General features: G+C 39.6%; 2 protein-coding genes across 2 annotated transcripts in view; one reads left to right on the forward strand and one right to left on the reverse strand.

Moving 5' to 3' along the window:
* The window catches only part of LOC129764761 (uncharacterized), a 477,799-nt gene that overhangs the window by 420,608 nt on the left and 35,384 nt on the right, over nucleotides 1-21,807 (reverse strand). The window lies entirely within an intron of this gene.
* Nucleotides 4,682-5,557, forward strand: LOC129765741 (uncharacterized). The gene has a single exon (XM_055766163.1). The coding sequence runs from the start codon at nucleotides 4,682-4,684 to the stop codon at nucleotides 5,555-5,557; it is 876 nt and encodes a 291-aa protein (XP_055622138.1).

The raw sequence follows: 21,807 nt of genomic DNA on the forward strand, positions 1-21,807 counted from the left end.
GGCGACATCCCGGACCGAACTTCTCGGATCACGTCTAAACTGCTTAACTACGCGCTTGTGATCTTTTTCACTGACGGAGCATCCATTTTTGCCGTTCTTCACCTTCCGGTCGATGGTTAGGTTCTCGAAGTATCGTTTTAGTACTCTGCTGACCGTGGATTGGACGATTCCCAGCATCTTACCGATGTCCCGATGTGACAACTCCGGATTCTGGAAATGAGTGCACATAATTAATTCACAACGCTCTTTTTCGTTCGACGACATTTTTCCAAATTTACGAAAAATTGACAGTGAAGCATGGCCAACGTGATCTATACACTCTTATCTGATTATAAGCGAAAGCTGAAGATATAATTCCTAAAAATTAAATTTCTACAGCGTTTTATCCGTGATGCAATTTGATGTAACACACCCTTTAATCAATAATCGCTAGCGTAATCAAAATAATGTCTTAGTGTTCGACAATTTGCATAAATTCCCCAAGGCAACTTTCTGTGGCAAACCCATTCATCTCAGCACGGCTTAACGCCGGCTTCGTCGCTGGACGTGACGAAGATGTGTTATCTTTTCAGCTCCCATGGGTTCGAACCACCCTCAAAGATGTGTCATGAGAGCCATGACATTAGAGAACAATTACCAAATTTTCCTTCAACTAAGCCGAGACTGAAAATACAATCGTTTTGTTTTCATCACTACCACTCATCTGAAGCACCTACGGCGCCAAAATAAACCAGGAACAGATTCCATTTTATCTCCCTACTTCAAATGGTAAATTGTGGGAAATTTGTGGCACTTTGCCTATACACACATTAGGCGAAGTAAGCTCCGCCCCACGTGTGTGGCCAGGGAGCGGCAGAACGCTGGGTGATTGTACTGTAGGTGCCGACGGGCCGCAGGCGGCCAACCCAAGGACGAGCGACTGTATCATCCTGTGGCCTGTGTATATACTTGTGTTGTTGGGAAGCACAGACCGCGTTCAAATGGGCTGGGGAACGATGCGAAGTCATGGCGCGGCATCGGAGAATACTGATGTATCCACTTTGGCACAACATGCAGATTTATGTATCGCCGCCGGAACGGAGGGGTGGAATTGGAGATTTCGGCAGCTGCGATATGGAGTTTCAGGAGCTCCCACCATCAGCGGACGCCTGATGGGTGCTGTGAGGGATGAATTGATTCCTTTATGGAAATGTATCGCTTACTTTATGTATGAGCACTGGTTTTTTTGTTTGATGAGATTATGTTTGCACATTCACCTATTGCGTTACAGAATATTTACTCACCCTTATCGTATTAATGAGTTGGCTCAATTATGGCAAAAAAATGGAAATTCAGCATGTTTCGTTTATTGTACGACAAACTTTTTTCACACTTCATTTATACGAGTCTCACTTTTCCGCAAATTATTCGCACGTAAAAAGTGCACTTGTTGGAACAACAAAACAACACTCCTCACAGCAAAAATAAATTGGATCAAAAAGAGCATTATGCTAAATATAGTCGAATTAAAAGGAGCAGACGAAGCAGTATAAAACTCTGAGCCCGTAAAACACTTTCGGGGAACGAAGACAAAAATACATCAGCGTGACTTCATGCCATAACTCTTTTCGACTCTCGCCTCGAAAAAATAGCTTTGTGGATTGTTTGTTTTCATTTCTCTCGGGGTCGGTATTTTATTTGGGTACAAGGCAAACCCCGAATGCCGCGGGCAAGGAAATATACAGAGATGTTGTTTTCGTGTCCCAATGCGTCTCGATATGGAATTATCACCAAACGGCTCCATTCGCAGGCATCATCATGACCTCGATGTTGGCGATTGTGGGATTTGAAGAAGCAACGCATTCCGACCACATCACGTATAGTCGGACACACGAGCCGGGGGGTGGGAGGTCAGCTTTGGTTGCTCTTCATCATTAACACACCCGTTAGGGAAAAAGCTGCAAAAATATGTAAATCTACAAAAGATATTACTGCCGTCAGTGCCATCGGCAGATACCGAGGCGCTGAGGCCCGAGTGGGCAGCAAACTTTTGCCGAAGTGATTCGGAATCAGGAAGAGGGGAAACCAGAAATATAACGGCGCGTGGTTTTCCTTCCAATGGGTTAAAAATTGATATTCGGTAGCCATGGGAAATTAAAAATTAATAATTAAAGTCTTGGGAAAAGCCACTAACCGAATTGGATTTTTGTTGTTTACTTTTTCGGGCGAGTCGTTGTGGGAAAACGTGTCCTGTAGAAGGAGACGATAGAAAAATCGTCAGCAGTCGCCAGTTGGTGAAATATGGAGTGGTTCTGGTCTGTATTTTATGTCAGAACAACTGTTTTTCATTTTAATGTAGTTTACAAAAAGTTTTACAAATGAAATTATTTTATAAGTATATTATTTTATAAGTATTTTTTACTAAAACATTTTTTAAATTATGGTGCGAAATTCTCATAAGCGCAACTGGCATTTTAAATATTTTCCCACCAATATTTAAACATCTTTCAACACATCCTGGTAAGGTTGTAACGTGAGAACGAGTTAACCACAATCAGCTAAGCAGTGCAGTGAAGTAGCGCAATTGAATTTAAAGCACGATGCCGAAAGGAAAGTTCTTGGACGAAACTGTGCGGAGATTAATAACCGAATTGAAGGATATTTGTTTAAGCAACCGGTAGATAGCAGATCGATAGAGGAGAAACAGTGGTCCGGATTTTTTTCAAGAAGGGCCCAAAATATGGCATCAGAAGGAAGAATAAAGGTAACTGCAAAATTTCAAACCGCGACCGGAACCGCATCATTCAGCTTGGGGAGACTGGAAAATTTAATGCTTCGGAAATAAAGCAAGAACTGGACCTTCCCATATCCAAACGACGTGTTTCCCAAATTTTGCGTTGATCTGGACATCTGGTTTACACGAAGAAGGCAAAGAAACCAAACCTCACCCCAAGGCACATTAAAGCAAGATTGGATTTCACTAAACAGCACATGGATGTGGAATGAAGTGATTTTTTCCGACGAGAAAAAGTTCAATCTTGATGGTCCCGACTACTGCGCGTATTATTGGCATGATCTACGAAAAAATCCCGAAGTGAAGTTGAGCAGGAATTTTGGTGGTGGAAGTCTCATGGTGTGGGCTGCGTTTTCAAGAAAAGGGAAGACTCCTATCGCCACTATTTCGACAAGGATGAACTCCGACAACCATGTAGAGCTACTGGACAGTGTTTTGGTGCCATTTACAGAAGACATTATGGACGACAACTTCATCTTCCAGCAGGATAATGCTGCCATTCACGTAAGCAAGAAATCATTGTCATGGTTTTCCGAAAGAAACATTCAGGTTATGGATTGGCCAGCTCGTAGCCCGGATCTCAATCCCATCGAGAATCTCTGGGGAATCCTGGCAAGGCGATTCTACAGTGGTGGACGGCAATTTGCAACAGTTCGTGAGTTGGAGAGATGTGTAAGGGACGAGTGGAATAATATTCCACATGAAATGTTGGATAACCTGATTGATTCAATGCCAAACCGTGTCTATGAAACTATTCTGAAAAATGGTAAACCAACCAAATATTGAATGCTGTCATTTTCATGTATAAATCGTTCTTTGATAAAAAAAGTCTGATGCGCGCTTATAAGAATTTCTACCTTGAAAACACGTTTTTCTCACTCTGAATAACTGTTGAGAATAGGATTGGGACTTTTCTTGGCAAGATAAACTTGATGTTCGAAGGTCATTTAAATCCCATGAAAATATTTTGGAAATATATATCTAGTTAATCTTACAGCCAAAATATACATGTGCGCTTATAGGAATTTCTCGCACTGTATATAATAAAAAAATGTTTATTTTTGGGTGTCGAAATGTAACTCAAAAATTCTTGTCAAATAAATAACTTTGGGAGCTAAGACCGACACTGATATTGTACAAGTGCTTCCCGTTAAGCGCGCTTTCGCTCTCTTGAAGCGGGCTCAATGATTACGCAGCAATAACGGTGCGGGGTTTAACGTGTTCAACATGTCTGCCCTATCGTTGACCGCAATTTTTAAATCAATTTCAACTCTGATAAGGCTCTTCACAAGATGCCACAGGGATAGAAACAGCTTCAAACTCACTGTAAAATTTTTAAGCGATTCTTGGAAGTCCCACTTCATGATAAACTGTAACACATCCAACGCAGTCTCATAAATGACATCATTAGAATTTATTTTTAGCGGCCTTCAAATGTCTACGGAGTCTTAGTATCTCTAGCAAAATGAATATCATGAATAATCTCGTCATTATAATTGTCGTATCAAGTCGTGTTTATGTTCAGTGTTTTTACTTTGACGTATTTCATTGTGTAATATATTGATTGTATTCCGAATTGTGTTTTGTACGAGATTCTAATTAAGTGCCTGTGCTACTGTTATTATAGTCTCAAATATTCAGTCCAAACATTGGCAAGGAAACTCAAGTGGATTATTCTACGCTTCTATTGTTGTGATACTGTTGTATCTCCACTCCCGTACCAAATTTTGCACACTAGCGCCAACCGCAAGCGAGTACACACTACCGCATTGCATGCAACGTTGCATAGTAGTCAGAATCAGAAAAACAGCAAAGCTCCGATTCTCCGAACAGAGTCTTGAATAAATCAGATTCAATTCAAAGTATCGATATCGAATTTAATATATAGAATTGTGCTTTCGCATCACGATGTCCTCTGTTTGTCACGCCTGCGCCACCGATGCTATCGATGAACAAGTAATTTGTCAGGGATTTTGTAATGCAGTTTTCCATCCGAAATGCAGCGGTCTCAATATCCAATACATGGGTGAAATATTGAAAAGCAAGCAACTGTTCTGGATGTGTCAATCTTGCTCAAATCTCATGAAGGACATGCGTCTGCGAAGATCCGTTCGTTCTGCGTACGAAACAGGTCAGGAGGATTTGCTGGGAAAGCACAATAAAATCGTGGAAAGTTTGAAATCTGAAATTTTGACGGAGCTCAAGGCGGAAATCAAACTAAATTTTACTGCTCTTATTAATTCAAACTCACTCACGCCAAAGAATACATATCGTCCAGCATTAGGACCTACCTCTGTAAGAAGTCGTCGTCTGTTTGGTCCAAACAACGGAAGTACGCAGATGAAAACAACCTTGATAGCTGGAACAGGTGGTTCTGTATCTCCCACACTAGGCGTCTCAACTGTACCAACTAACAACAGAAAGTTTTGGCTGTACGTGTCAAGGATTTCTCGGAATGTTTCAGCCGAACAAGTTGCTGCCCTCGCAAAACAACGCCTAGACAACGACGACATCGAAGTTGTAAGACTTGTTGCCAAAGGACGTGATCTTAGCACGCTGTCCTTCGGTTCGTTCAAGGTTGGTATGGATTCAGAACTAAAAACGAAAGCGCTCTGCACCTCGACGTGGCCTAAAGGGATTCTGTTCCGTGAGTTCTCGGATAACCGGATAAATGGAAATTTTTGGGAACCGCAAAAAACCCTGAACCAGCAATCACATCGTACTACAAACGACGCAGTAATAGAACACACTATATCACCAATGCAGGTCACTGTGAGAGAATGATGACTGGATCAACTTCACCGGGATGCACGCCTGACAGTTTTATGGAAGCCCCAAACCACCTCATCTCAGTCGAGCCAATTATGCCAGCAATCAACAGTCATCCTGGTCCTGAGTTTGAGTATGGCAATGGGGTCTTCCAAAACGTCATTTCAGGCAAGTATTCAAATGTTTGGAACACTTCTCGCCCAGTAACGTCCGTCGTTTCTAGCCGCTATACTCCAACCGAATTTCATTCTAAAGACGAGGCTATTGAAATGGCCCACGAACATCAACTACCACGATCGAACATTATGCCGCTGTCGGGATGCACGCCTGCTAGTCTCATGGAAGCCCCAAACCGCCTCATCTCAGTCGAGCCATTTCTGCCGGTGTACACCAGTCATCCCGACCCTGAGATCGAGGAAAGTGTTGGGGTCTTCCAACATGTCTCCGCAGGCAAGTATACACGTGTTTGGAGCACTTCTCCCTCAGTAATGTCGATCGCTTCCAGCCGACGTATTCTGGCGGAAATTCAGTTAGATGATGAAGATATTCACGTGGAGGTGACCGAAAAGATGCAACTGTGTGTGTACTACCAAAACGTCAGAGGCCTGCGTACAAAAATCGCTCAATTGCGCTTGCTGTTATCCAGCTGCGATTATGACGTACTTGTTTTCACGGAAACATGGCTAAAGACCGACATCGATAGCAGTGAAATCTCATCCGATTACGCTTTCTTCCGCTGTGATCGTAATGATCTTACCAGTCGTCACTCGCGGGGTGGTGGGGTTCTAATTGCTGTCAAAAACTATCTAGTGTGTGAGCCTGTTTCGATGACCAACAGTGAAGTACTTGAACAAATCGCAGTTCGGATAAAATCTCAGCTTCGCTTTCTCTACGTCGCCATCTATCTCCCACCAAATTCTAGCAGCGAGTTATATACTGCTCACGCAAGTGCAGTGCAAACAGTAGCTGATCGTCTCTCGGAATCAGACTTAATCTTGTCGATCGGTGATTTCAATCTACCTAATCTACGATGGCATCTCGACGAGGACATCAATAGTTACATTCCCTCAAACGCGTCGACTGAAACAGAGATAAATTTTATTGAAGCAATGTTTGCGAATGGATTAAGGCAGATTAATCGTTTTATCAACACAAATGCCAGACTTCTTGACTTAGTATTCACCAACCTTCCCGAGTATCTTGACGTGATCACACCGCCAGCTCCATTGTTGCCTCCCGATGACCACCACGCACCTTTCATATTACTACTTGACGAGAATGACGCACAAACATTAATGGACGATCAGGATAGATGTACCAAACTTGACTATTCGATATGTGACTTTCACTTTTTGAATTCCGTTCTTACCAGTGTCGAGTGGAATAGACTCCCGAATTGCGATACAGTAGACCAGATGTTAACAGCTTTCTACGAATTACTTTATGACGTTATCAATCGTCACGTACCTCGAAAGAAACGAGCTTCTGTATCTGTTTTCAACAAATCTTGGTGGACTCCCGAGCTGCGGAAACTTCGCAACCATCTCCGAAAAGCACGCAACCGATATTTCCATACAAAAAATGTAGCAGACAAAGCAACACTTCGCGAGATTGAATTGGAATATAAAGTCATTCTTTCTGCAACGCATGAAAACTAATTGCATACCGCTCACTTCAGGACAAAGTATTTCCACTGGCATGGAAAATGGCATCCATAGTATCGATTCATAAATCCGGAAGTTACAGTTGTGTCACCAATTACCGTGGTGTTTCAATACTATGCAGCCTAAGTAAAGTGTTCGAAAAACTGATTCACGCAGTTTTGTACAGAGTTGTTTCACCGATGATCTCTAACAGCCAACACGGTTTCATGAAACGACGTTCTATAACAACAAATCTTATGTGCTATGTGTCAGCAATATCACGGCTGTTAGAATCTAAGCAGCAAGTGGACTCGGTATATGTAGATTTCGCGAAAGCTTTCGATACAGTGCCGCATAACCTCATCATTAAAAAAATGAATCACTTAGGATTTCCGAATTGGATTACTGAATGGCTGCATTCTTATTTATCAGCCCGCAAGGCTTTCGTCGTGGTGAATTCCGTGCGCTCTATGACATTCAACATTCCATCTGGTGTGCCTCAAAGAAGTATCCTGGGTCCATTGATATTCATCATATATATCAACGACCTGTATAAGTTGCTTTCGTCATCCAAACTTGGTTTCGCCGATGATTTAAAAATTTTCCGCGTGATTACATCCATCAGCGATTGTGACACAATACAAGAGGATATAAATCGTCTACTGATCTGGTGCGGTGACAACGGTATGCGCGTAAACAGTAACAAATGTAAAGCAATATCATACACTCGCTGCAAAAACTTCATTAGTCATCATTATGATATGGGATTGGATTCTCTGGAACGTGTGAATTCGATTTGTGATCTGGGAGTAACGATCGACTCTAAATTGAAGTTTAACGAGCACATAAGTATCGCAACCGCTAAAGCATACACTGTACTTGGTTTCATTCGTCGTCATGCCTCAGGTTTCACCGATGTGTATTGCCTCAAAACGCTGTACTGCTCACTGGTTCGCAGTATTTTGGAATATGCTTCTCCGGTTTGGTCTCCATTCCAAGTTACGCAAATGCTTGCAATTGAGCGGATTCAGAGAAGTTTCATGCGGTTTGCCTTGCGTCAGCTCCCATGGAATGACCCAGTCAACCTTCCCAGCTATCCTGACCGCTGCAAGCTGATCAATTTGGAAACCCTATCTGACAGGCGTAAGAAACTACAACGACTTTTCATCTTCGACCTCATAACAGACAACGTGGATTGCCCCGAACTGCTACAGCAGGTTCCGTGGAATATTCCTCCTCGCCGATTTCGGAATTCTTCATTGTTTCTAATACCTTTCCACAGAACGATCTATGGTTTCAATAATTGTTTTTGTTTGTGTTTGCGATCGTTTAATGATGTTTGTGAGGAGTTTGATTTTACTTTGACCAAAAATGTATTTAGTGTTAGAATAAGAAATTTAAATTAATTTATTATATAAGTAAACAGTCTGCGAGATAAATTACCAGTTCATTGAGTCTTATCACAACGTTACTCCGAGATGGTGATTTGGTTTGCAAATATTCTGCGCTAGATCTCTTCATGTAGTACAGCGAATCAGAAGTACAGATAACACAGAAGTATTAAAGAGAAATAAGAAACGTAGGCTCTAATACGTTTAAAAATTTCCATAGTCGCTATAAAAGCGTGGCACTCAACGTGTTAAGCAGTACTAGAACATGTAACACACTGTAGATTCTTAGAAAATTCATTTTGTCCTCATAACATGGTTGGAGCGGTCGATAGCCTGTGAACGGGACTTCATGAAAACTTAACCCTGACCTTCCAGTTGTTGAAGGATATTTTTTTTTATCCAAAATATATATTTCATTAAGGCTCATATGGCGTCAGCCTAACGGGGCCGAGAGTTCAATATTTCGACAATGTTTGCCTTATAACTATGTTAGTAATATGTAACCAATTACTCGCGGTTGGCTCGAGGTTAGTATTACAAGTGTTTTCGTAATTGTGATGTTGCTGTCTCCAATGCTCTGTACCTGTGCCCGACACGGGATACTTCCTCAGCTGACCATTAATCAGCAACGCCCCCCTAGTCTGTACCCCATATCTAGCGTGGTGCGTCTTTCTCGACTCGAGGAATCCAGGATAGAATGGTCACTAGCCGGCGCAATCATCAGCTCGTGTAGAGTTGTCATGAGCGGTACAACCTTTGGCTCTTGTTGAATGATCAGTGGACTGCACTACCTTCGACCCGTGCATCTGTAAAGAGTGTGTGTATGTATTGCCGCGACTAAGTCGTGCTCCCGTGGCCGAGTGGTTAGCGTCATAACTGACATGCCGGGTGTTCGGGTTCGATTCCCATTCTGGTCGGGGGAATTTTTCGTCAAAGAAATTTCCTCAGACTTGCACTGTGATCACGCGTATTCTAGAGCTTGCCACTCAGAATGCATTCAAGGCGTGTTATTTGGCATAGAAATCTCAACTAAGTACTAATAAAAATGACGCAAGTAATACTACGTTGAGACGGCGAAGTTCCTCTAGGAACGTTAGTGCCAGATCCCTAATGCGTAATATATCGCACCCAGTTCAGCGACATACACGGAACAAGGATCTTTGAGTTTGAAAGAGGCACTGGAATTTTCATTGAAGATGCCGAAGCCAGTGGACCCGTTTATGAATGAACCGTCAGTAAAGAACATTTTATCAGATCCAACTTTCCCATATTCTGCCGAAAATATCGGCGGAATAGAATCGGAGCGTAGGTGATCTGGGATTCCATGGATTTTTTGTCGCATGGACAGATCAAAAATGACAGGGGAATTGCAGAAGTAAGGGAAGCAAACTTGGTTGGAGATTCCTGGTGAAGGGTGCACGTCGTGGGTAAGGTACTCATGGTATAAAGACATAAAACTTGACTGAGATTTTCGAAGTTATCAATCACCAATGGATTTATGATCTTGCAACGGATGAGAAATCTGTAGAATAATTCTGTGAACCGAAGAGTAAGCGGGGGTACTCCTGCCAAAACTTCGAGACTCATCGTATGTGTCGAATGCAAACACCCCATTGCTATACGCAAGCAACGATATTGTATTCTCTCCAGCTTGAGAATATGAATCCTGGCAGCTGATCGGAAGCAAAAACTGCCATATTCTAACACTGATAATATCGTTGTTTTGTACAACTGAATGAGGTCTCCTGGATGGGCACCCCACCATGTTCCGGTAATTGTTTGGAGAAAATTGATTCTTTGCTGGCATTTCTGTTTCAAATACGCAATGTGTCTCCCCCAGGTACATTTAGAATAAAAATATACACCCAGGTATTTGAAAAACATAGAGTGTTGGATCGTTTTGCCGGATAGGTAAAGCTGGAATTGGGCGGGTTCGTGCTTCCTAGAAAAAACGACATTTCAGTTTTCTCCGTAGATAATTCGATACCCAGCTTGAGGGTCCACGTGAACAGATTGTTCAGGGTATCTTGCAACGACTTTCGCAGAACGACGGGATTAGTACCCGTGATGGAAATAACTCCATCGTCTGCAAGTTGTCTCAGCGTGCAGTCTCTAGTTAGACAATCATCTATATCATTGACGTAAAAACTGTACAAGAGGGGGCTTAGGCAGGAGCCTTGTGGTAGGCCCATAAAACTGTAACGAGAAGATTTCGAGCTGTCATGAGAGAAAATCATGTGCTTTTCTGACAGTAAATTGTACAGGAAATTGTTGAGAATTTGGTGAAAGTCCACGATTATGAAGCTTCTCTGAGAGAATTTCCATGGAAACTGAATCAAATGCCCCTTTGATATCGAGAAAAACGGAAGCCATTTGTTCTTTGCGAGCAAATGCGATTTGGATTTCAGAAGATATTGTTATTCAAATCTGCAGCTTTTCCCACCTAAAACAAAAAAAATAGAAATGGGTTATATCTGTGATATAACCGTATGACTACCGTTCGCTTAGTAATCATTTGTTTGAAGTAGCATCTAAATCAGTAGCATCTTTGGTTTCCCTTGGAATTGTCTTACGGTCTGTTCAAACATATACGAAACAATATTCTTCCGCTTGTGGTCTCTTTTTGGCGTTCGAAACTCGAATCATCAAGACGTGCTTATTCAATCCTATAAATAAATCACGGGAACACCTAGTCAACTGTCCGAATGTGTGAGAAATCATATTGTTACCTCTTGGGTGCATTCAAAAGTAAACGATTTTGCAGGTCTGTTCATCACGGCAGCAAGAGAGAAACGAACAGAGGTCGGCATTATGCATCATGCTTCAACCGCAGACCAATAGAAACTGAAGTGTAATTCCAAGAAGTTATCGCTATTTATAATGATTCAAATAGGTTGCTTTCAAATCAGTTTTCAGCTGTTGAATCACGTTTTATGGACAATAAGTAAAAAACATCTCTCGTAGACCTTTTATCCTTCGAATAATGTTATTTTCATACCATTTCGTTCATCAGGCAGAGATATATTGACGCTCAAAACCTTGTACCTTCTCGCTTCCGAGACTTTGAACTTCTACCCTAGTACAGAAAAGAAAGACGTAAATATAATGAACATGAAAAAAAAAATTTGATTCTATAACATGGAATTTTTCATGGAATTTTTTTTTCGAATTCCCTAAGATTTGTTTGATATGCTATACTTTACGATCCCCTGGGGTTTAAATGGTTAAAATTCATGGAAATTATAAGCGTTTCCATTTCCCCATACATTTGTTCTGTCCATTTGTGTGCTTTCCCGAACAGAGCTGTCAATAACGGGCAACTTATCGACGAGCAACGAAATGGAAATCATAAGATTAAAAGTCTCCGTGAACAAAGAGAAAGAAGAAGAAGAATGAAGGAGAATACTTGCCTAGAGTATAAACAGTGGATATCGCTAAGGCAAACATTCAGTTACGTTCTGTATTCAAGACAATGAACATCGCTTGTTCTTCGTTGTTTTGCGTCATCACATGTCCGTGTTTCGGATTGAGCTGAGGACGCGACCAAATTACTCACACGCTGATGACTCTGGCATTGCAATCATTGCATCAAACTGACGTCATTGCATTGTTTTGAGAACAATTGTGTGGGAATCATCAAGCTAGGCTATCGTCGGCCCATCAAGAAAATAAATGTTCTGGAATTTCGGTTTCGCAAACTCTCTCCACAAAGGATGAGAGCTAAGCTAATCTAGACCGGCAATAACCGGAAGGGCTTTTGTTGAGAAGATATATGGATATACGTGTGCGTACGTGCGTGCTTCGTAACCTGTACGTAAAAATAGTGCATCTTCGCTACGCTGAAACCCAATTTGTATCTGCTCCCGTGTGCATTGACCCTGTCACGAAAAATTATTTGTGGAATACCAAACATCTTGAATGTCGTACCGGAATGTTAAAAGTTATTTGGGTTCGCGTGCTTTTCTCCACTAAGGATGACAGCTGCGCTTATCTCGAGCATGAGAAAGTAATGCAACTTTTTTCGAGACCAGTAATATTAACAGAACCATTTCTTTTTTGAATAATGCAAATTTATAAGTGTTTATAGTCTATAGTATCTTCAAGCCACCGATGTATGCCTCTGTATGCATGTTATGACGAACGCTTATTTGGCGCTTGGTTTACGTCGTAAGAACGACGCCTAAATGTGTAATTCCACTGAGGCAATACTTAATAACATGTAGCATGATGACATGACATTCTACCAAACACTTATTTCTAAAACTTCACAGCATTATAAAATAATATCCGAAGTTATAAACTTGCGACTTATATAAAATAACAGCGTAGTTCTACGTCAACAATGTGATCGTGTCTTGGACGCAACCTCCTATATTTTTTTTTCAATAAAATATGACAATATATGGTCATGGGTATCACCCCTCTAAGGATGACACCCGGGGCGGACCGCCCCCGTACACTACGCCACTGCCACGAAGGTTTTTACTTTTGTTTTCTCATTTCAACTGTATTAAATTCGACCGACAGCTGCTTTTTCTAGAAAATTAACACAGTTAATATATTCCCAAGCACAGGCTTTTTACTACACCATCTGTTTATTCGTTTTACCGCCGAATCCACATTATCAGTACACAATCACGAAGCAAACACAAAAATCCTCAAACGAACCGGCGGGAATACTAAAAACACATTTAGTGACAGTAAAGTGATTTAGACAACATTAAAGATGAGAGATTTTCATATTATACCATTTTTTGACTGTTAGCTTTTCCTTCACTTTTGCATCCCATCCACCGAGATCCATTTGATCTGCGAAACAAGATTTAAAATATTCAAACTGCTTTCCGCTTCACGAATCACACAAATGCACGCATACACACACAAGAAATCCGTTTCTGGGACTGTCCTTCGCCTCAAGGCCATGTTGGACTTATATTCGAAAACGATGATTCCGAACAGCAGACTAAGAACACAGTACAGCGCGGACTCGATTATATGCAGTTTATGTTTTCTTTTCACTGCATATAATCGAGTCAAAAAAATTTTTTTTGTTCGTTTTTTACATATGTTTTTCGTGTTTTGAATACAAAAGAAGATTTTTTTTCTGATTCATCCCCTTGAAGTCAGAAAACACCTTTCTCACATGAAAAAAATAAATTTATCCAGATTCTCTCAGGAGGTGATAGACTATATTTGATGAAAAAAATCGTCTACGCATATGTTCGAATTTCAACAATGACAGTGTTCTAGAACTTTTTTTGTTTTCGGCTTCTGTTGCCTCAAACTGTCTTTACATTACAAAGTACGCTACGGAAGTCGATTCTGTTGCTTTCATTTGAAAGATGAGAAAATTTAGTATAGGATATAGTAGTGGAACATCTAAATTAGTGGATTTTAATAACACTTTGGAAGTGAAAAACTTAAAAGTTGATAATTTCAATGTGTTATTATTATTTCATCCTAAAATTTTATATCAAACTAGATTGTTTCTATCAACTGAATTGAAGCTCTCTAACCGCTCTACAATTTGTTCTTAGACACCCAACTTCTATCTTTCTTAATTTGGTTGCAATATCGATATAAACAATTCCTGGTTAAAATCATGCAAAATCTTCAAAAATCACAATTTTTACCCCACTGTACATGTAATAGCCACTTAAATTACACCTTAACGTTGAAAGGTTACATTTCTTCTTGAAGTAAGTTATATTTGAAATTTGAAAAAAGAAAAATTTTCAAACTGTGTATAATGGAGTCCAAAATTGTATGTAATCGAATCACATATAATCGAGTCCGACCTGTATAAGGATAAACGATTTGGGCAGTCCTTTGTGTGCCGTTCCGTTCCGTAGTAATGTTTCAGCATAAAAGAATATCCTTCCGGCTTGTCTCGGCGGACTTAGAATGAAACTGAAACGAAATGCTGCTGACTGCCGGGCTAGCAATTTGTGGAACGTGACACAGACGGGACAGATTCCGGCGGACACACACGCACACACACACACACATACACGCTGAGTTCAATCAAAATCTGGAAAGGGTGAACTTTATCCGCCGGGGCACAACTTGTTGAGACGAGGCCACTTCTCAGCCGAGCATGTGTGACAGGGACAGGGACGGACGGCAAGAAAGGGAGCATTAGTTGTAGCTTTTACTGAAATTTTCCGCACACTGAACCGTTTATTTTATTTTTGCATTTTATTTTTTCGCATAAGCCAGACAACCGTATTTTAATAAAGGAATTTCCCCTTTCAGATTAGTGTCCGATAAGGCTGGGCCCCGAGACGAAGCGATAAATAATGCCTTGTCATGGGTGAGACCGGTCTGGGTAGAAGGATGAGCCTCATTTTATTGTTTCAATTTGGGCTCCTCTCAACTCATCGGATCGGTTGATGGCGGAGACGAGTGGTTGTGAAATTGATTCTAAATTAGGAATCATCCCACGTTTCGCCATGGCGGTGCTTACTTCGAAATGATTGGTATGGTTTGTTTTGCGGCATGGATTATGGCTTCTTGCGTTGGATGATAATTTTTGGGATACGTTTTTTGTGTAATTATTTGTGACTGAATCAGATTTGATTGATTTTGGGGATATTTCAATCCAAATGATGATAACTGTCGAAAATCTGCTCTGTAAAAACATGTTGGAGATTAATAACAGCAAACAGGATAGTTTGAGGGCTTATTTGACTAAGTTTGAATGACGATTTTGGTTTCAATCATATTTGAATATTCATTCATTAGGATACTGGATACTTTTTGTCTATTTTTCTCTAATCTAGAAATATGGAAAACATCGAAATATTTTTCTACATATTTCTGAAATTTGTACATTCAAGATTATAAGATGTTAGAAAATCCCATTTTTTATCGCCATATTTTATAGCCATTTTATTGATGCTGTATCTAATCTAGTACTATTTTGACACAATGCTTCAAACGCGTTTTTTTTCGAAACTAGCGTTTTTCAAGTTGGCGTAAACGATATCTCAAGTTCTATTTAACCGATTCATTCCTCATTTGATTTGAATAAATCTTTGTGCATCTCATTATCGCATGAACCATTAAAATATTATTATTTTTTTTAATTTTTACTACCTTAAGGGGGACCCCGATCTGGAAAATCGAAAAAATCGAATTTTGGTTTTTGCATTTTTGGGAAGCATATGCGCTCAGAAATGATGTCCTAAAAAGATTTGATTTCGTTGGAAAGTTACAGGCAACAGTATGAAGTCACCTCAAGAGACATAGTATTTCGGTACGAATATTCAAACGTATTTTTCTCGAAACCATGTTTCTTCAACTGGTTGTATCGATATCTCAGGACCTACTCGACCGATTTGGCTGAAATTTTTTATCAGCGTGTAAGAATTGATTTTCTAAAGCGTTACACAGCCGTTTTTTGATATCTAATTTTTTCGATTTTTAATGAGCTTTCATGCGATGTTTCATGAAAAATAACTTATTTTTAACAAGAATGAGCGCCATTCTATCAATTTTTCGATTTTTCAAAAACTCCTATGTAATGCCTTAGATATTGTCCTAAAGATTCAAAATATTCATTGAAATTCAACGAAATGATGAAAACGAAATGATTTGCCTGAAAAGATACCGTTTTGTCTCAAATTCCGAACACTTAAGCTTTGGTGGCCATTCAACATTGTCTCATTATTCAAAATGGTACTTTTCGGCGAAATTAATTTGATTGTTGGATAGAATAGAGCCTTTTTTCATTTGGCTTGAATAAAATTGATTTTCAGTTACATATTCATGATGAAAAACTAAAAATATGCTTAATCACATTTGTCTCAAATTCCGAACACCATTTTTGTCACTGACTCATATTCCGAACAGCGAAAATGCAATTTAAAAAAAAATCACAACTTTTGAACTACTGGACCGATTCAGAAAATCGATATATCAAATTAAAGCCAATTAGCTGATCTTTTTTGAAAAAAATGTTATACTCGCAAAAACATTGGATTTAGTTCTCGCAATTATTGATTTTAATTGTTTTTTTATAGTTTACATAGTTTCGGGAGCAAGGGCACTATATTGTTTATATTTTGCTTCCTGAAAGCTGAGGTTTCTTTACATAACATAACCAAAATTTAAGATATGATTTTTTTTCGTTTTTGAGTTATGATTTTCCAAAGTTGAGATGTTTTGGTTGAAGTAGCCTAATAGCCTAATAATAAGATAGGAACAAGGGAAATCGTATTCCTATTCAAGTCTAAGAAGACCTAATTGGCTTTAATTTGATATGTCGATCATCAAATTCGCTCCAGTAGTTCAAAAGTTATGAATTTTCAAAAAAAAATCATTTTTGAAAAAAAGGGGAAAATTTTATTTTTCGCACCAACGTTTAACTTTGAAAAATCATAACTCAAAAACGATAATGATCACATCTTTGATTTTTGGATATCTGATACAAAAACAACCTCAGCTTACAAAGAAACCATTTACTGTTTAGTCACAAATTCCGAACATTTAAGCTTCGTTGGTCTTTAAACTGTATCTCGTTACTCAAAATGGTACTCTTTCCCGAAATTAGTTTGATTTTTGGATACAATACAATACAATATTTTATTTGACTACAATAATATTGATTTACAAATAATTGGTCATGGTGAAAACTAAAAATATGTCATTGATTAATACCAGGTGACCAGTTTAAGAGAGGTTAAGAGAGTGGGGTTGAGACCTACGTTTTGCAAGAAAAGAGCTTACAAACATTTGTTAACAAACGGTATTTTTGTATTGTTGCTCCAGAATTTGATTGCCCTTGTATCCCAATTTGTGAATTATTACTATATTTGCCTGAAAATAGTGTGCTAAAGCATCTTCTGTTCGGAATTCGAATCATGCGTCAAAACTTGATTCAAATTCCGAACATTACTTAAATGCAAAATTTTAATGAAGATTTCTGCACGAAAGCTCATTTGTTCATCGATATGTAGTAGATCCTTTTTAGCACTTTACATGAAAACATCAAGCAAAAAGGATGAAACATCTACAAAAACGGAAAAATTCGTGATGCTTTTTTTACGGAATTTACTAACACAAACATTTTATCACTGGTTTTGACAGTCACATTTTTTGCAAATGCTTGGTATTATAAATTATAGACTGTATCGATACCTGTAAATAACCTTAAAATAAAACCTACAACCCAAAGAATGTCAGGGTTTCGGAATATGAGACAAAACGGTATATGTATTTCATTTCGTTTTCACCGTGAAGTAACGTTCGTGATGAGACCTATGATTTATATATAGGGTTGGGGAAAAACAAATGTCGTATTTCTGATCGAAATTTGGCGCTTTATTTAACATACTTTAAATTATCCAATTTAAGTCAAATATGCGCCGTTTTGTTCGCCATTTTGAAGGCTACTTCATTATCCCCCCCTTATAAAACCTCCCAGACAGCCAGTTTTCGCAAGCCTCTTTTGAGGCCAACTTAGTATAACCAAGAGCGTTTTGCATGGACCGGAAGAGATGGTAATCACTTGGAGCCAGGTCCGGACTATACGGTGGGTGCAATAGGACATCCCATCCGAGCTCCCGTAGCTTCTGGCGGGTCATCAAAGATATGTGAGGCCGAGCGTTGTCCGGGTGGAAAACAACACCATTCCTATTGATCATTTCTGGCCTCTTCTGGTCAATCACCTGCTTCAAACGGTCGAGCTGCTCACAGTAGAGAACCGAGTTGAGGGTCTGGCCATAGTTGAGCAGCTCATAGTGGATGATTCCCAACCAATCCCACCAAACACACAGCAAAACCATCCTGGTCGTCAATCTGGGCTTGGCGATGGTTTGGGCCGGCTCACCGCGCTTCGACCACAACTTTTTTCGCTTTAGGTTGGCGTACGTGATCCACTTTTCATCACCAGGCACCATCTTCTTCAAAAATGGGTCGAGTTCGTTTCGTTTCAGCATTGCATCGCAGGCGTTGAATCGGTCTCAAAGATTTTTTTGTGTCAACTCGTGTGGCACCCATACATCCAGTTTTTTTTTGGAATCCAATCCTATGCAAATGATTCCAAACGGTTTTATGGTCTATACCCAGTTCCTGGCCAATTGAGCGAGTGCTCACATGCCGATCTACTTGGATGATTTCAACGATTTTATTGGTTTCCACGACGATTGGCCTACCAGTACGGGGTGTATCTTCGACAGCCACTAAACCAGAACGAAATTGATCAAACCAACGCTGTGCTGTGCGAATTGTTACAGTATCGGGTCCATAAACTACACAATTTTTTCGGCCGCCTTCGTAGCAGTTTTACCTCGCAGGTAGTAAAAACGTAAAATATGACGAATTTCTTGCTTGGTGGACTCTATCTTTGACGCGCTATAACTTGAGACTGAAAAGGACAATCACAACACTATCAAAACGACACTTGTAGCACAGATTGTCGTCTTTAAATAGCCGTATAGTATGACTCGATGCGATAAGTACAACACAAGATATGTTCAAGTGTTGCCATATATTGACAATATACGACATTTCTTTTTCCCCAACCCAATATATAGAGATTTTAAAAATTTTTTTTCGAAGAATCTTAAAACCTAACGCTATATCGCTATGATGAATTTAAACAAAATTAGGGTTCGTTGTATTTTTTCAATGAAAACATGAGAAAGTTGTTGTTGGAAAACCTTTACCTCTGTAAAAGTATCCATCTTCCAATGTATGGGTGACTAATTAGAAATTTTAAGGGTTACTCACAGTTTAAAAAAATATGTTTTTGACAAAAATGAACTACAATTTTTAAAATAACTATTTTTCAATGTAATTTTTGTTTAACTTTTTTTTGTGTTTTTTATGAAAATATAAGTAATTTCCTGCATTTCCTCCTTTGACCAGAATTTTGTAGATATTATAGTTTAGGGGTTATAAATTTGGGTTATAAATTTATATAAAAAATAGAGAAAGAAAAAATTCTACCTTTTTCAAAAAGTAGTTTAATTCTTTTCCGAAGATTTCAGGTAAGCAAAATTGCTCAATTGAGTCAAATGTCTTTACACCCACAACGTTTCACTGATATCTGAGATGGTGCTGCCAACTCCTAAGACGAGTTGGCATGAAATCCGTCATAGGTTAAAACTTCTTCACGGAGTTTCCCTAAAAAATACTTTGGCACCAATGTGCCTTCATTGACCTTCACGTAAGAACTCAATACAGAGTATTAGGATACACCTATATATAATTTTCCTATGTTCTATCCCTATCGCTAAATTTTGTACCGTTTTGTCTCAAATTCCGAACACTTGAGCTTTGTTGGCCATTGAACAGTGTCTCATTACTCAAAATGGCAATCTTTCGCGAAATTAAATTGATTTTTGGTTACAATAGAGTCTTCTTTTTCATTTGACTACAATAAAATTGATTTACAAATACATATTCATGGTGAAAAACCAAAAATATGTTTAATCACTTTTGTCTCAAATTCCGAACAGAAATTTTTTTTTTTAAATCATATCTTTTGAACTACTGGACCGATTCATATGATCGATATATCAAATTGAAGTCAATTTGCTAGTCTTTTTTGGAAAAATGTTATACCCGCAAAAAAATGGATTTTCCTTTCGTAATTATTAATTATATTTGTTTTCATAGTTTACATGGTTTCTGGACCAAGTGCTATATCTGTAGTAATACCTATAAATAATGTTAAAATTAAGTCTATAAGCAAAATAATGTCAAGGTTTTGATTATTAAATTATTTATAACATTAAAGTTCAGTAAATTCACATTGAAAAATGAAGTGTTCGCAATTTAAATCATGCGTAGAAACTTGATTTATATTAGGCTGTCAAAAAAGTCCTGCGGTATTTCCGCGAGGTGTCGTTGTAAGCGCGTAGTTCTAGTTGTATTCATTGTATCGCGTCATACTATAGCTTGTTGGAAAGGTATTGCGCGCTATAATATAGTCCTTGACAGTGTTTTGTTTGGTTAAGTCGTTCGTGAGTTATAGTGTCGCAAATATGGAGCAAAATAAAGAGAAAATCCGACATATTTTACATTACTATTATGACAAAGGCAAAAATGCATCTCAAGCTGCCAATTAAATTTGTGCAGTTTATGGACCCGATACAGTTTCCATTTCCACCGCACAACGATGGTTTCAACGTTTTCGTTCTGGTGTAGAGGTCGTCGAAGATGCGCCACGCTCCGGAGGGCCTGTCGTCGAAAATTGCGACAAAATCGCTGAACTAGCCGAGAAAGACCGGCATAGTAGCAGCCGTAGCATCGGCCAAGAGCTGGGGATAAGTCATCAAACCGTTATTAACCATTTGAAGAAGCTTGGATTCACAAAGAAGCTCGATGTATGGGTGCCACACACGTTGACGCAAAAAAACATCTTTGACCGTACGCATGTGAATCGCAACAAAATCGACCCGTTTCTGAAGCGGATGGTGACTGGCGATGAAAAGTGGGTCACTTACGACAACGTGAAGCGCAAACGGTCGTGGTCGAAGCCCGCTGGAGCGGCTCAGACGGTGGCCAAGCCCACATTAACGGCCAGGAAGGTACTGCTGTGTGTTTGGTGGGATTGTCAAGGAATAACCTAAAGGGTGTGTCACATCAAATTGCATCACGGAAAAAACGCTGTAGAAATTCGCCCAGTAGACCGATCCTTTTGAAAATTTTAGACAGTAAAATAAAAACTATTAAACAACTTTTGGCATTTTCTTTTTATTCATACTCGAGCCCAAGCCCGTATGCTCGCACCTTCCTCTTTACCCCGTCCATAAGGTTCTGTACAACGTCAGGTTGTAGTTTTTTTAACAGAAATCCATTTTCTCTTGAAGTCCGCCTCCGATTTGACAACTTTTGGGTTCTTCTGGAGGGCCTGCTTCATAATCGCCCAATATTTCTCTATTGGGCGAAGCTTCGGCGCGTTGGGCGGTTCATTTCCTTTGGCACGAAGGTGACCCCGTTGGCTTCGTACCACTCCAACACGTCCTTTGAATAGTGGCACGAAGAGAGATCCGGCCAGAAGATGGTCGGGCCCTCGTGCTGCTTCAATAGTGGAAGTAAGCGCTTCTGTAGGCACTCCTAAATGTAAACCTGCCCGTTTACCGTGCCGGTCATCACGAAGGGGGCTTACTTTTTGGCAAACTTGGATAGTTTCTGCTTGCGAATATCCTCCGGAACGCTGAATTTGTCCTCTGCGGAGAAGAACAACAGGCCCGGCAGCTGACGAAAGTCCGCTTTGACG

The sequence above is a fragment of the Toxorhynchites rutilus genome, chromosome 2, assembly GCF_029784135.1.
Source record: "Toxorhynchites rutilus septentrionalis strain SRP chromosome 2, ASM2978413v1, whole genome shotgun sequence".
In the NCBI taxonomy this organism is placed as follows: domain Eukaryota; kingdom Metazoa; phylum Arthropoda; class Insecta; order Diptera; family Culicidae; genus Toxorhynchites; species Toxorhynchites rutilus.

Bases quoted from the DNA above. Each gene is read 5' to 3' on its own strand.
- LOC129765741 (XM_055766163.1), top strand. From the start codon at position 4,682: ATGTCCTCTGTTTGTCACGCCTGCGCCACCGATGCTATCGATGAACAA.